At 42.5% G+C, this 14766-nt stretch overlaps 1 protein-coding gene across 1 annotated transcript in view; it reads right to left on the reverse strand.

Moving 5' to 3' along the window:
* The window catches only part of LOC132265156 (zinc finger protein jing homolog), a 63061-nt gene extending 48835 nt beyond the window's left edge, over positions 1 to 14226 (reverse strand). Inside the window, exon 1 of the mRNA XM_059765688.1 lies at positions 13628 to 14226. Coding sequence (XP_059621671.1) covers positions 13628 to 13968 — 341 coding nt within the window. The 5' untranslated portion in view covers positions 13969 to 14226. The remainder of the gene's footprint in view (positions 1 to 13627) is intronic.
* Between the last annotated feature and the right edge of the window lie 540 nt (positions 14227 to 14766).

Genomic DNA, 14766 nt, shown 5'->3' on the forward strand with positions numbered 1-14766 from the left:
CTCTCTGGCTGGCAACATCCCCTCAGTTTTCTTCACTCTGTTTTCCGCATATCACACAATTTTTGTCTACCAAATATCGGGTGCGTCCCGCTTAACCGCACCTCATCAGCCTTTTGTCACAGCACACGCAGCAATTCACCTTCCGCCGACACTTTTATTGTGCGTGTGTGTGTGTGTGTTTGTGTGCATCACCCGGAAATTGACGCATGTTTGCTGGACAAATTGCCAAGCAAACACATAATGTGCTAAATTCAACCCCTCACCAAAAGAGGAGTCACTTTCCTAATGGACCATAACATCACCCAAAGAAGTTCTTGCAAAGAAATCAATCACAGCGCAAAAACTTTCACACTTCCACTGGTGGATAAGAGATCTATAGATCCATTGTTGAGAATATACATCATTCATCGAGTGGTAATGTGGCAAATTAAGAATTCACGATTTCCCCCATCTAAAAATAGAATGAAAGTGCAAATTTGCTCAAGATATGTTATATAACTACATTATACACCATTCAAAATGCTCCCCTCTTTTTTAACTGTGACTCAGGAGAACCCATCTCAGTAAATTATACTATATACAGAGATTTACAGACACTGTGAACATCCCTAATGTTCAGTATGTCACTCCATGTCATTCCATAAGCTTCTGCCATGGGTCAAAAACCCACCCCCAAACAATCACCCCCAGTTTCCTGTAATCCCAAAATGTGTATACAAACTGCCCGAGGATCCTGCCACTCTTCCAAATTATCCCCAAAAACCACCCCTCGCGCTCGTGTGGAAAGAGTGACTTGATGGTCAAAAGAGAGCTGTGAAATTCAACAACTCCATTCGATTTGAACTCTTCACCTTTCCCCACAGAGCTTCGCCAACAAAGTCACATAAATTCCATCGCCCCATCAAGTGTGTGCGCTACAACTTTGCCTACATATATATATGCTTTGTGCGCCACAAGAACAAAGACAGCTCTCGGACAATTCCGACAACAGCCCAATAACTTGCTTAACATTTTCCACTTATCGCCATTGTCAATAATATGGCACACACAATATTTTAAAAGTATACTTTTTTTCCTATACGAAAAAAAAAGTGTGCGCGACATAAAATGTCTCAAGCGCACATTTTTACTCACTCAAAAACCAACTGATAAGCGCAAAACACACAAAGTTGTATATATTTTCATTTCAATCATGCATGAATTTTCTCTCAAACATACACACAACAAAATGCCAATTAATATGCTCTGCAGAGAAGACTATATAATCTTGGTAATAAGAAAGAGATATTTTTGGTGAGACTTTCGCTGTGTGAAAAGGTCAATGACAAGTTTTATCACCTTCAAATTGTTTCAACACATCGCGCGATAAGATAATGTGTCTGTAATCACATCAAGTATCACGAGAAAAGCCCACAAAATCTCCACCACATCATCAAAGGTGGGAGGGAAAGAGGAAGAGAATTGGAGTTCAAGTTTTATTGCTTCATGTTGGTTTGGAAGTGGTAAGAAAATATGGTTCTATATTGGTTTTCATGCCATATTTCCCTGTCAAATGGACGTAATGTGAATTTTTACTTGATATTCTCCTCACGTTTTCTTCCCTCCGATCGACCATTTCGTCATATTTGACCCTTCTCTTCCACCCCTTCCTCCCCCTTTTCTCGCCAAAAAGCAAATCCAAACATTATACCATCAAATGTTTGGAGAATAGTTTCTTCTCACTTTTGCCTATATAAAATGCCATAGGAAAAAATAAACAATCATTGAGAGATTTCCCGGATACATTTTGTATGTACACGAGAATGTACACACATTTCACATATCCAATTGTAAAATTTATGTCTTCTTCCAAATGGAAATTTCTCCCCTTCTTTCAGACATGCAAACCTCTTCTTCTTCCTATCTGCGAAATGATGAAAAATTAATGGTTAGATTTTTCCCTGTTTCTGCAACAATACTTTCTTCTACAGAGACGTGAAAAGATTTTTCCCCATCAATTTTTCATAAGATCAACCAAAAATATTCTTATAGTTTCACTTTTGTTCTTCACAAATTCCATCTATTTTTCACGCCAGAAAAATCACAACCACAATATATTCCTCCCTCAAGTTCTAAACAAACATTTTTATGGTAACATTATTTGGAAATGACGTTAAAAAAAATCCAATTCATTTCCTATGCAAGATGCATTTTGGGGCAAAATGAAGAAAGAAAAAAAACCATAGTTTCTCACCAAATTTCACCCGTAAACAATCACTATTTTTCCCAAAGTATAAATAAATTTTACTACTTCGTGAACCTTCCTCGTTCTTTGTGCAATTGAAAAAAGCTATTTTTGGCTTGAGGAGAAGAATAGGTCGATAAAAGAAAAAGAAACAGACGAGAAGCTGAAAAAATATCGATGCGGAGAGAACAAGACCCAGAAACAAAACATGAGTACTACCTTGTTGATGAGGAGAGACCCGCGAATTCATAAATAATAATTAGTATCACTATAGAAGCTCATAGATATGTTTGGCCACATTGGAAACTCGCGGCGTATGTAGAGAATTTATTTAAATATTGTGGCTCTGCCATCGTCATGCCTTGGCCAACACATAAAACACGCCGAAAAAAAAATGAGAAAATACCACACGAGAAGGCATAAGAGTGATGATGAATATATTTGCATAATAGAACATACTGATGCAATTTTCCTCACTGATTCCTACTTTTAAAATATATGGTGAAAAACACGTCATTTCACACGCGAGAAAGAGAGGAATTTGCTCATAAATTTGCTTGGAATTAAAAGTTGAGTTGATTCTCAAAATGACGGCTGAATCGAACACCGTGAAAAGTCGATTTTTCTGTCGTTTTCTGAAAACTGTTTAAAAAAACTGTGCTAAAGTACTTTAAATGAGAAAATATGTCATATATTCTTAATTTTTTCAATATAGAACATTGAAAAAATGAAAGAAAACTATTAAAAATAGATATTTTATAACTTATTTGGATACAATCTACTCAAAATCTATTTAAAATCGTCTTTTGGACACTAATATTTTCTTTTTATATTAACTTTGTCATATTTTCAATCAAAATTCTAATAAAATCAATTGAAAAATGTTCATAGTTTACTATTCCCTCTTCAACACTCTTTTCATCAGCAAAATCACAATTTTCCTCTTCACTCTCATCATGCCTTCTCTCTCTCTCTCTCTCTCTCTCTTCACTCATTTTCTCATCCTCCTGCCGTCTTGGTCTGCACAATGAGTTGAAAAGAAAAGAATCCCAGTGAGATTCAGTCATAGCGCGGCAGTTACTCACCACCCCATAAAATTGCATTTGAAAGCCACGGAGGCTCAATTGCTACAGGGTTTTTACATGGGGAAAAGGTGTTTTATTCTCCTCTAAAAATGAGAAATATGTGAAGAAAGACCAGAACAACACACATGTTGAGCCAATGACGAAGTGAGATGAAGAGGCATTTCTCTTTCCTTCCTTATCCGAAAACCTCTTTCTCAAGCTCTTCGCAACAAATTGTCGGCAGTTTAGTATAAAATTTCTTAGCAAAAGAAGTTGGCAAAGGTGAAATAAGAAAGAGGAAAATTATGGTACTTTTGATGCTCCTTTGCGCCATGTTCAACGAAACGGTCATCATTTGTGTGTGAATGTGTTGTAAAATATTTAGCCACAAAAGTATCGATTTCCAATTATTAACATTACAAGAATATCATCCCTTTTCACCTCCTTCTCTCGTTCGCTCTTTTTTCATTCCTTCGCACCATCAAACGCGCGCCTCAAACCGACAACAATTGCACATTTTTGCTAATAATTATGCAAATTGCCAATTCCTCTTGTGTACATCTCCGCGATGTGGCGGCAATTCGCAACTCCCGAATACATAATACGCACAAGGAGAGGGAGTGAAAGAGAGGAAAGAGGACACAAAGAAGTGTGGCCTTTTTACCTTCATCATCATCTCTCATTCTCAAGTCATGGTGTATTTGTCATGACGGCTGTGAACATGTAAAAAAGACATCATTTACGATTACATATTTCATTGCACTCTCTTCATTGCTGGAACACAACCGCCACTCAATTGAGGCTTTAATTGCACAAGTTTTGTTGTGAAGTTCTTTGGCATGTCGTTTTCAATTCAACTCCACCGAGAAAACCCGTTTTATTATGTACACCAACTTCTTCAACTCTGGGCACGCCAGCAACACTTCTCATCTCTCTCTCTCTCTCTCTCCGTGGATTTTCTCCTCCGATTCAGCATTCGGAAATACTCAGCGGAAATTGGACATTACTTCGCCCATTCTTGCCTTTTTTCTTCCTCTTCTCATGTCATTCCTTCCCCCAAAAGTGCATGCATTGGCCGAAAAAACCCCCATGAACTGGCGTGGATTTGATGACAAAACAAGTTGCTTTGACTTTCTGCACGACTCTATCAGACCCTCTCATCAAATTCGCAATATCCTCCTAATCAATTTCTTTTGTGAATTGCACTTCTTTGTAGCCAACAAACCTTTCATCTGCGCACGACAAAGAAGAGGAGAAAAATGTTCAGGAAGTCAATCTTAAAAAGTCATACAAAGCAATTATATATTGTCTACAATATTCCGAACGCATATTGGCCTATTGTTAGTCACGAAAACTCTGCGCCCAATCAACCGCCCCGCCCCCCGAAAATGTGTCCCGCACGAATGGAGGAAAAATAAATAAACTTGGTCAATTTATCACCAGTAATCCCTGTGAAATGCCTCACGAGCGCATTTCTCCCCATTTGCAGACGCATTTCATCCTGGAAAATTACCCTCAACATTATCCCAGCATGCATTTTTCATTAGCTCTACGGTTTTAGACAGAGAGACAGAGGAAGATGAGGAAAAAAACACGCATAATTTGCTGTGTTTTTCTTCACAAACATTTTCGACCATCACACAAACAGTCCATCTCTCCTGAGTGCTGCAGCTTGTAATTATTTCCGGTTCAAGTGCACGCGAATGAAACATTGTTGGAATGATGAATTTTTGGTGATTAATGATTCATCAAATAGTCCTGGGTGTTATTTTTTCCCAGATTTCATTCCGAAGATCCTTCTTTTTTGTGTTGGTCTCCTTTTTCCTCCCCATCCATCTCCCTCAAAAGGTATGAATTTTCAACATCCCTCCAAGCCAACTTGGGGTATTTTGTCGGTACAACATATATTGAGAATTAAAACCAACTCATCCGCGTAATAAATCATTCAACCGTTTTCTCCTCGTGGTTCCACACGTCTCTTCATCATCATCTCCTCTATTTTTTTTCGGTTCCACCCAAAGAGCACCTCTTTCTGCCCCCTCTTGTGCAACGTTTCAGGGGTGATTGTGATAAAAAAAGGAGGGTGATTTTCAGGCGATTGTACAAGTCCTTCCGCGCGCCCAGGTCACGAAAGATTGGGATCCCAAAACCAGGAGAGAGAGAGAGAGAGATGAAAATAAAAAGAGCATACAGCAAAATGCGCTCACATTGATTTCCTGAAATTGATTGTATTGTGTGTACATTTTGGGCATTTCTCTTCCCCCCAATTCACACACATACCAGAGCCGTGCGCCGAAGAGAGGGCAGAAAATCCTATCCGCTTCACTGCTCCTGCCCCATTCCTGCAATTGGGAGCCTCCAAATTGGATGCCCAGGAAGAAAAAACGACGAGTCAGACACACCACAAATTGTCCAAGCGCACATTACTTTCGGGGGATGTGCACAGCAGGGAAAAAAAGGAGCCCACGAGGGTGTTTGGGCACAATGGTTAGGACAATGACCACAAGGCAAGAGATGAATTCACAAACAATCTGATTTCGTGCAAATATTTCCCTCTGTCTCGTGAATTGGAGGACAAATTCAAACGTGAGCTTAACACAATTATCAACACCCACACTCAAGTCTCTCATTTACTCTGCAGGTTCATCAACAGTTCAGGAAATTCGAGATTTCCAACTGACTAAGAATTGTGTAACTTAAGAGCAATTTAACCATGGAAAAATTATTCACCGTCTCAGCTAGAAAAAGGATCATTTTCCTCAAGTGAATTTTCACTTCACTCAAGAGGCTCCACAGTTTCTCTCTCTCTCTCTCTCTAGCGAGAAAGGATAATTATTTCCCTCTTTAAAATTTCTCTTTGAATAGAAATTCTCAACAGTCATCAAAGAGGAAAATTCAAATTCGAAAAATTGATGCTTTTCCCTCCCACAGAGAAATGGATGGAGGGGGAAAATGAAATATACAAAAGATATCTCGAGACGGATGAATTTTTGCAGCTTCAATGATCATCGAGGATTCTACTTGTCGTCTCGAACTCACCTTTATTATTGCACTTGCAGAGACTTTTGCGCGCAAAGAATACAACAATACACACACACACACACACAACACAACCGCACGACGGAACCGAGAATCGATGGTCACAAGTGTGGATTGCATTTGGAATATAAGAATAGGAAAGTCCCGTTACACCTTTCGTGTTTCCAAGCAGCACACATAAGAATTGCATCCAAGAGAGTCAAGAGAAGCGCCCAGTGGATAAAGCATATGTGCATATATGAGGGCAAAAAAGGCGACCAAGAAGCGATGGGAAGAGGCGAGACAGTGTCGGATGGAAGACGATGAAGCAGGATGAGGGGAGGAAGATAAAAAGAAGATTGAGTGCCAGAGAGAACATCTGAGGATGATTCTATCCGAGAGAGCAAGATACACTTCATTTTTCTTTGCTTTTTTCTGATCCCCAGCCAATGCATTACCCCATGAAATTGAAGTGGATTGCCCTGGAACACCTGAAGACAGAAAAAAAAGCATATATCGAGGCTCTCTTCCTCGCACTCCCAATCCAAAGCAATTCCTTCCAATTCCACGGCACATCAATTGAGCGCTTCCAGAGAGTGTCTTTAAAAGAAGGTTTCTCGTCTACTAAACGCACTTTTGTTACTCATTTTATCTAGTTTTGTTTATCTTCGCCCAAAGTAATCACACACAGGCGCACAAACACACAAGTGAAAAGAGAGCAGCAGGGATTCCATCTAAGAAGCGAATGCCAACTATAGACCCAAGACCGCCATGAACAAATATTTAATCTTGGCAACCATCAAAATAGGAGGATTATTAGTCCCAAAATGCCCACAGGCAATCATCTTTGCGCTCCAGACACTGTCGACCTTTTTTTCACGGCTCAACTTCCCCATGCCTGAGCTTTTTTGCCTCCTGCATTTTCCGCACCCTTCGGCCATAATTCCCATTTCCCGTCTCCGCGCTCACTCCGCCCCCCCACCAGTAGAGCGCGCGGAAGATAAAAGAAACTTCCTCAGCGAAAAGCCCAAAGTGACGCCCTTTTTTCACATTTTCTATACTCGCGCGCTCTCTCACAGAGCTCACGCATAAATTTTCCCGGAAATATCCCGAACATCTAAGGGTGCTCCTCCACGACTAAGTAATGGACTGGAAAACACTTAAGACTCAACCCCACGCACCCCAGAGAGAGAGAGAGAGATAGAGAGGGAAGGACAATTGAGGGCAATTTATCTTTTGGCACGCAACTTTAAAATATGACAGAATTTTAGCAAATGAGAGGTGAAAAAGAGCAAAAATATAATGTATATTTCCTTTCCCCCAATTTTGTAACAAACATATATTTACTGTCGGGGAAAAAGGTCCCAGAGTGTTAATCACACTGGCAAACAACACACAAAACCTCCCCACATAAGAATCAACATGACGGAAAATTCCTAAGGGGAAAAGTCTCCATATGTGGATATGGGATTAATTTACAATTTCTCCAGAACTTAAAGAGCACCGCACACAAAATATTAATTAGCAGGTTTTCCCTCATTGCAATAAATTCATGAGAATTTATTGAAGCACTCACACAGCTTTCTATGCATGATGGGATGGTGTTGCAATTAGACAAATAAATTGGTCTCACATCTTATATTCCGCACTCCCAATATTATCCTTCTCCCTGCGCATCACATCATTGGAATTATCTCAAGAGAGTGTCATTGAATGCACTACACACACTTCCTCCCCCTCAAATCCACCCCGGCAACACCATTATTGATGTCGCATTCATCATCCCCTCGGCGAGCAATAGTTTGTCACATTTTATCCCATTCCCAGCCACTGGGGAAGTCCAACATTAAAGGCATCGGATGAAAGTGACGGCGATTGACACAGCAGGATACAGAAATAATTTCCACAGTCCTTTGTGAGGCCCTTTTTCCACTCTCTTCAGTCACTCTCCTCTTCAGAGCCATGAACAGGACGAACCCCTCGACCGAGTCCCAAAAACTCCTGCCATGATACACTCTCTCGGTTCAGAATGTCTGCATGTCGAAAAATGTAAATAATAATTCAATAGAGAAGAAATTAGGAGTTCTGAACGACTAACATAAGTGCCGATTTGACTTGTGGGAATTGAGAGAAATTTATGAAGCGATTCCCACTCAGACGAGACATGTTAAAAATGTGTTATCTATGTTTAAAACAGTCTTTTGCTATTCTGAGTCACACAAGTGAGGTTTTTCAGCGATGGCGATTGTGTTAAAAATACTACAGTTTGTGTTATTGCAATTTTGGTTCACACATGTGTTAAGTCTATTTCTCAAAAATGTCAAGAATGTGTCAAAATCAGAGTGACAGATCGGAAACTGCACAATAACTTGCAAAAACGGATCAATCTGTGACTCTTGTTTTAATGTTCAATCGTGAACATGAAGGATATTTGCAGATTTTTTTTTTTATCACGGATTTACTAATTATTTATTTGTATTTTAGGAATTATGGCGAATTTAACAATTTCCCTTCATTTACATAATGTATAATCACTGTTTTAGCGACGATACAAAATGGTTGTTTGTCCTTATTCATTCGGGATGTTAAACTTTAACATGTTTGAAGTTTAACATTCCTTAATGTTAGTGGGAATCACCCCATTAATTAATAAAATCTCTTACATTCAACTAATCAGAAGCTAGACGAATGAATAGGAGATTTTTTACACGCACACACATTGTCACAACAATGAATTTTGATATTCCTCTATTACAACCCCTAAAAACTGCGACTGCTTTCGAAATGATTCCCATATATTCACGACAGGACATTTCACACTCTATGCCATATAGAAAAGGAATTCTGGTGAAGGGGCAACGGGAACAATTCATCAATTATAGCTGAACGGAAGTGTGGTGAGAAAGAGGATTATTGAGAAGTGTGAGAATCTTCTCTATTTCATACACACACAAGACACCAAATGAACTACGATGGCCCTTCAATGACCGCGAAGAAACTGTTTCTTCACCTTCACCTTGTACACAAATTGAATTACATAAATTTTCCCATTACCACTTCTGTGCACCTCCACATTCTTCCTCCTCTCTCTCTTCTCCCTTCGGGAGACACATTACGACAGCAACAACAACACACCTTGGCTGCACCGAGAGTTGCTCTCGCAGAAGTCGTATTTTCGGCCAAGTGACCAATGCACACACCTCAACCTTGTACTTGATCTCTCGCAGGGCATTGTGCAATACTCACTCTTCTCTCTCACTCTTCCCCATCGACCGTGGCAATGGCAATGCCAAAAAAGCCCGCACAGATTGCATAATTGAATTTCGGATAAGACTCGCGCTCTCTGTGTTTTCCATTTTATACCATCACAAAATATATATATTGTGTGTCGCTTTTTTTCTCTCGCGCGCACAACTGTGGCACTCAATGAAAGTGAAAAGTACGTCTTTCTCATCATTTTCTGTGCCAATTTTATTTTCCCTCGTTCATTCGTCAAAATTTACACACGTGTTTACCTGTCTTCTCTTGCATACAACATTCAGAGCTCAACACCAAACTCTATTTTGTCACAGTCACGGTCACACAAGTTCAATAATAATTCGCGCGTATATATTTGGTTGTTTCTCTTCTGTGGAATCATGGAGAAATTACAATCTAAAAACGGAGAATTGCCATAAGAAAATAATCCAAGAACTCTGTTCTCCCCAAGATAAGTCCACCTTGAAAGTCTTCTAATGTGTGATACATTTTTGCGACGACTCTTTCCCACACAAACACACACTTGATACAAAACATGAACTCTATCATTCACATTTTTTTCTTCGCCATCGCTCAGTCGGACGTGCGAAGGAAAAAAAAGTGATAAATGGTGACATGCAGCGATTAAACAATATGATTTTACGTGAATTTTTTCTGCCCCGCAGAATTGGGCTCGGCCCGTCTGCATGTGGGGTGTCTTTTCACCCTCTTTCACACACACACACACACACACATACACCAACCCCTAGAGAGAATGTCCTCCTCAAGCGGGCATAAAAATATAATCTCACCCCTGAATCTCTCCACTCCAAGACGAGGACCTTGTGTGAAAAGAGCCTCTTCTGTGTCACGGTGTAAGTTTCAAGTTTTCTGCTTCCCAGTCGAGATGTGCGCGATCTTATTCCTCGCCTCCAGAGAGAGAGAGAAAGAGTGAGAGAGAGAGAGCGAAAGAGAGGGCAAAAGCGAAGAGGAAGAATCATATGAGAATGGAGGAATTAGGAGACTTGCACTCATCACCACTCATTCCCACACTTGCAGTTTGGGGCTTCGCTCCTTCTCACTCTTGTGCGCGCCCAGGGCACTACAGTTGGAGTGTGGGGTGGGAAAAGGGGGGCGCGCGCGGTGGAGAAGATATGTGTGTGTCCACCAATTTGAATTGAATGACGACGAGTCGCGGCATCTCATTCACTCTCACCCAAATTCCCAATCCAACGAGAGTGAGATGGTGGATTGTGAATGCGGTCGAACATCGTGTTTTGCTCTGTGCCTCACTCGTGGTGTGTGGGGAGTGCAATGCACCCAGAAAAAAGACCCGCGACTCACACACACACTCATCTGTGTGCACCTCTAAGCAGCCCAAAAAAGAACCCATCCGAAAGAGCTCCATCAGCCTCTCGTTTTTGCCTTCTTTCCCTCGCCTTCCACATATTCAAGCACACAGCAGCAGAGTCAGAGATGGATCCCAAATTCAGCAGGTTCAACTCACAGGAACACCATCCGACACTCAGTGCTCTCACCTATCCCAATATGTTTCACTCGGCATCACGGAGAGTGTTGTGATGTTAAAGCTGCGTATGATTAATTGATGAACACCGATAGTACATATGTCTTCCCGAAGGGGTTTAGAATGCTGAAAGTTTCTGGCTTAAATAGTAGTCTGATTAAGCTCACGAGGGTGACACGAGTGTGAAAACTGTGTTTTCAATATTTCTCAAGTGACTGAATTGAACGCCAGTCAGTAGGACTAGTAAAAACGTGCCAAAATCGAAAGTGTATACGATTTTGACAGAGATGTGTTACTAGGATGCAACGTGTCTTCCTTTCTGTCGAATGGGGGATCGACCAGGCTCCGGAGAATTCTTAGCCCAGTGGTCAACGTGCTTGACCACTGGATTGATTGCTTTTGAATCATACGCTTCACTGGAATTGTCTTTCACACTCTGTTCTTATATATAAAGGTGGACTTTAGAACTACTCATGGTTGGTCGACAGACGGAGAATCTGTCCTTTAAAGGGACGCTGAAGCTACATAAATAGGTTTAGATTATTCGAGAAGAGCCTAAAATAAAACACACACAAGAGTCATTTAGCAAGCGAGTGGGCTGGACATGCAAATGGGCGGGGCCATAAATTGTTCTCCCGACTCCCAAATTTTTCCAGCAAGTATTGGTAAATGTGCACATCAATTGATCAAGGGGGAAAGGATAGATTTAAGAGGTCTTCTGGCTAGAATTGACGATAGATCCAGGAGGGATTCAGATTCTCCTGACACACGCACGCAAAGAATGGCGACTGTCATCGCATTTCGCCAATCGAATGAACATGCGGGGCGCCGTTCAGTGAATAAATACAGCACGAGGGGATTGTCAACAGAACAAATTGGATCCAGCGCACCCCAATTTTGGGGGGTGTAAATCCCTTTTCGCCCACCCAATCCCATCGCATGATCCCCCAAAATCCCAATATTTCACTCTCAGGCGCACACCTTGTGTGTACTCAAGTCATCAGACATTAAAAACCCCTTTGAGCATATTTGTATTGTCTGCCTTGAGTGTAATATAGAAAAAAAATATATATTAATGTACATATATTTCGTCTCCTCCAAAGCTATGCAGCATTATTATTTATTTCACAAACTGCGATCAAATACATGCAAACACTCCATCTCTCAGCGCCTTATTTACTCGCACAATTTATTCTCTCGTCTCTTTCCGTATATATACAAATATCCAATTGCATCCCTCTATGGAGTGAGGTCGAGGCAAAACTAACAAAGCCTAATTACTGGGATGATAGTACACTATCGACAGTGTCTTATCGCGGTGGCTCGATCATCAGAAACAGTGCTCATGGTGACCTCAAGTGGCCCCAATTCCGGCTCCCACCCTTTTTTTTCAATTACAATCACCGAGAATTTCTGTCACTGAATCGCGACAACCCTCGGCTTTTTTCTGCCCATAAACTTGTCAAGTGTACGATAAAATTCCCGATACTCTTTCGCTCTTTTATCACTCTCTGGCGTGAGCGCAAAAAAAAACAGCGACGACGACGACGACTTATGAAACGATACGCAGACATAAGATTGTATAGTGTTGAGCTTCGGAGGAAAAAAGGGCACCATAAACTCAAATAGAATTTACTGATAAGTAATATGATGATATGTCAGTGAAGTTTTACTCTTTTTTTTTGAGAATTACCACAACACCTTCTGCGAAATCGGCCCATTTTAGGGCGTTCACAGGCTCGTGGAGAATAGGATCTCTCCAAGGTTTCCCGAAGCAGCAAAGTCTCTATGTGTGAGAGTGAAAGATCAGGGCAATTTGCATAGAGCATTTCTCCGAAAATTCCTCGTGAGACCCGGCAGAGAGAAGGTCGACGATTTCTTTATGACAATGCCCATCATCGAGACTATTCCGAGAGAGAGAGAGAGAGAGAGAGAGTCTGAGTGTGTGCTGCGGAGAGAGCGAGCGAGAAGCCACAGTGTTCAAGCGATTCCTAGGAATTCTCCCAACTGGTTTGTCTGGTTTTCCTCCCGGAGCCCAAAAGGCAACACCACGAAAAAAGAGTGCATTTGGCCAAAATCTGTCTCGCTCACAGTCACTAAATGCCTCCTTTGGGACCCCAGACGCTCTCTTCGGTGTTCACCACCGGGAGCTCAGCCCGGAGCGCCCCCCGTGCATTCCAGACCGATTCATCTCCATCCACACAAATTAATGGCCCAAGTTTGGGGCGCGCGCGTCTCGCCCTTCTCCGGGCCTCTCTCTCTCTTTCGCTCGCCCTCCGCGCGGCGGCAATTGCCCCGTGTTTGCCGACCGAAAGATGGGCTCAAAAGAGAGGACGGAAAGGTGTGCACGGAATTCAGCAACATCCCAGGACGGCCGCAGACCCTCGTCAGTCGCATCCCGGCTGTGTGTGCGCGCGTAAAATTGGTAATTCGAGGCAGATGGAGAGAGACCCGAAGGCCCGAAATGGGAACACAAGAGCCGTGCTCTGTCTGTGTGCCAGCCAGGCTGAGATGTGGGGGCACACGGCCCCGGGGAAATCGCCGGAGGAGTTCTCATACCTGTCTGAGGACTCGGAGGAGTCATAGCGATCCGTGCAGCGCTTCTTGCGGCACTCGTCCGTCTCCTGGTCGGCCGCGGGATCGGCGGGCGGCGGCAGTGTCCGCCGGGCCACACCGGGCACGGCCGGGGGCGCCAGGGCGGCCCTGGGCGGCGGGCCGGGTGTCTTCTGGGCAGTGACGAGTGGCATGGGCGGCTGCAGTGTTCCCACGCTGCGTGGTGTGTCACTTCCAGCACAAACTCTGAAATTAGCACTAGCGCTGATGCGCTGCGAAGCACTCAATACACAAGTCTCGGATTTGGACGCTTTTTCATCGTCTAAACACACAACACCGTCTGCCATTTTGTCCACATAATCGAGAAAAAGGGCACAGTGCGTGAGTACCTGGGTGTTCTGTGCCTGGCTCAGACTCTTAACTCTCGACACGCGGCGTCGTGGGGCTGGTAGAAAGCGCACACACACTGAATTTACACAAAAGTTGGTACACAGTACAAGAAAATTAATTAAATGATACACAACGGAAACGCGATGCGCTCCACACGGCGGTAGCTCGCTGAATGACAGCGTTGCGAGTGGCGCGACGGAAGGAGAGCCTCGGCTGTGCCATCGGCCGACGAATGCGGGCCGCCGAGTGGCGGCGAGAGCTGCCGAAGATGTACGGCCATCTCACTCGCGCCACTGCAACGGCGTGCGCTCTCTGTCACTTTTCCCATCTCTGCACTTCCTTTCCTTTTCTAAACTACACCGCACGGCTCATGACGAGCACCCGTGACGTCACCGATGTCAGTCGCTCTCCTCTTCTCGCTCGCACACTCCACAGGGTGTTCCAGAGGAGAATCACATGCGCGCCAGAGACTCTGCTGAGCACTTTCCATGGGCGTAGTTGTGAATTGAAGAGAGGAAATTCCGCGCTCAATTGCATGACGAAGAAACTGTGCTTGATTTGATGTTCTTCTTAAGGAAAAATCAGACTCTTGCGTGGACTTTTCAGGGATTTTTCACGTGAAAGCGTGCAAGAGACATTTATTTTTTATTCGAGTTCTTTTTCTGTATTTTTGAGAGACAATAAAGTATGGAAAATTAATATTTTATACACAATGATTTTTTTCTTAAATTGAAAGGACGCCAAACAGTGGAAAA

This window comes from Phlebotomus argentipes, unplaced genomic scaffold (assembly GCF_947086385.1).
Source record: "Phlebotomus argentipes unplaced genomic scaffold, Phlebotomus argentipes genome assembly contig_2, whole genome shotgun sequence".
Lineage (NCBI taxonomy): Eukaryota > Metazoa > Arthropoda > Insecta > Diptera > Psychodidae > Phlebotomus > Phlebotomus argentipes.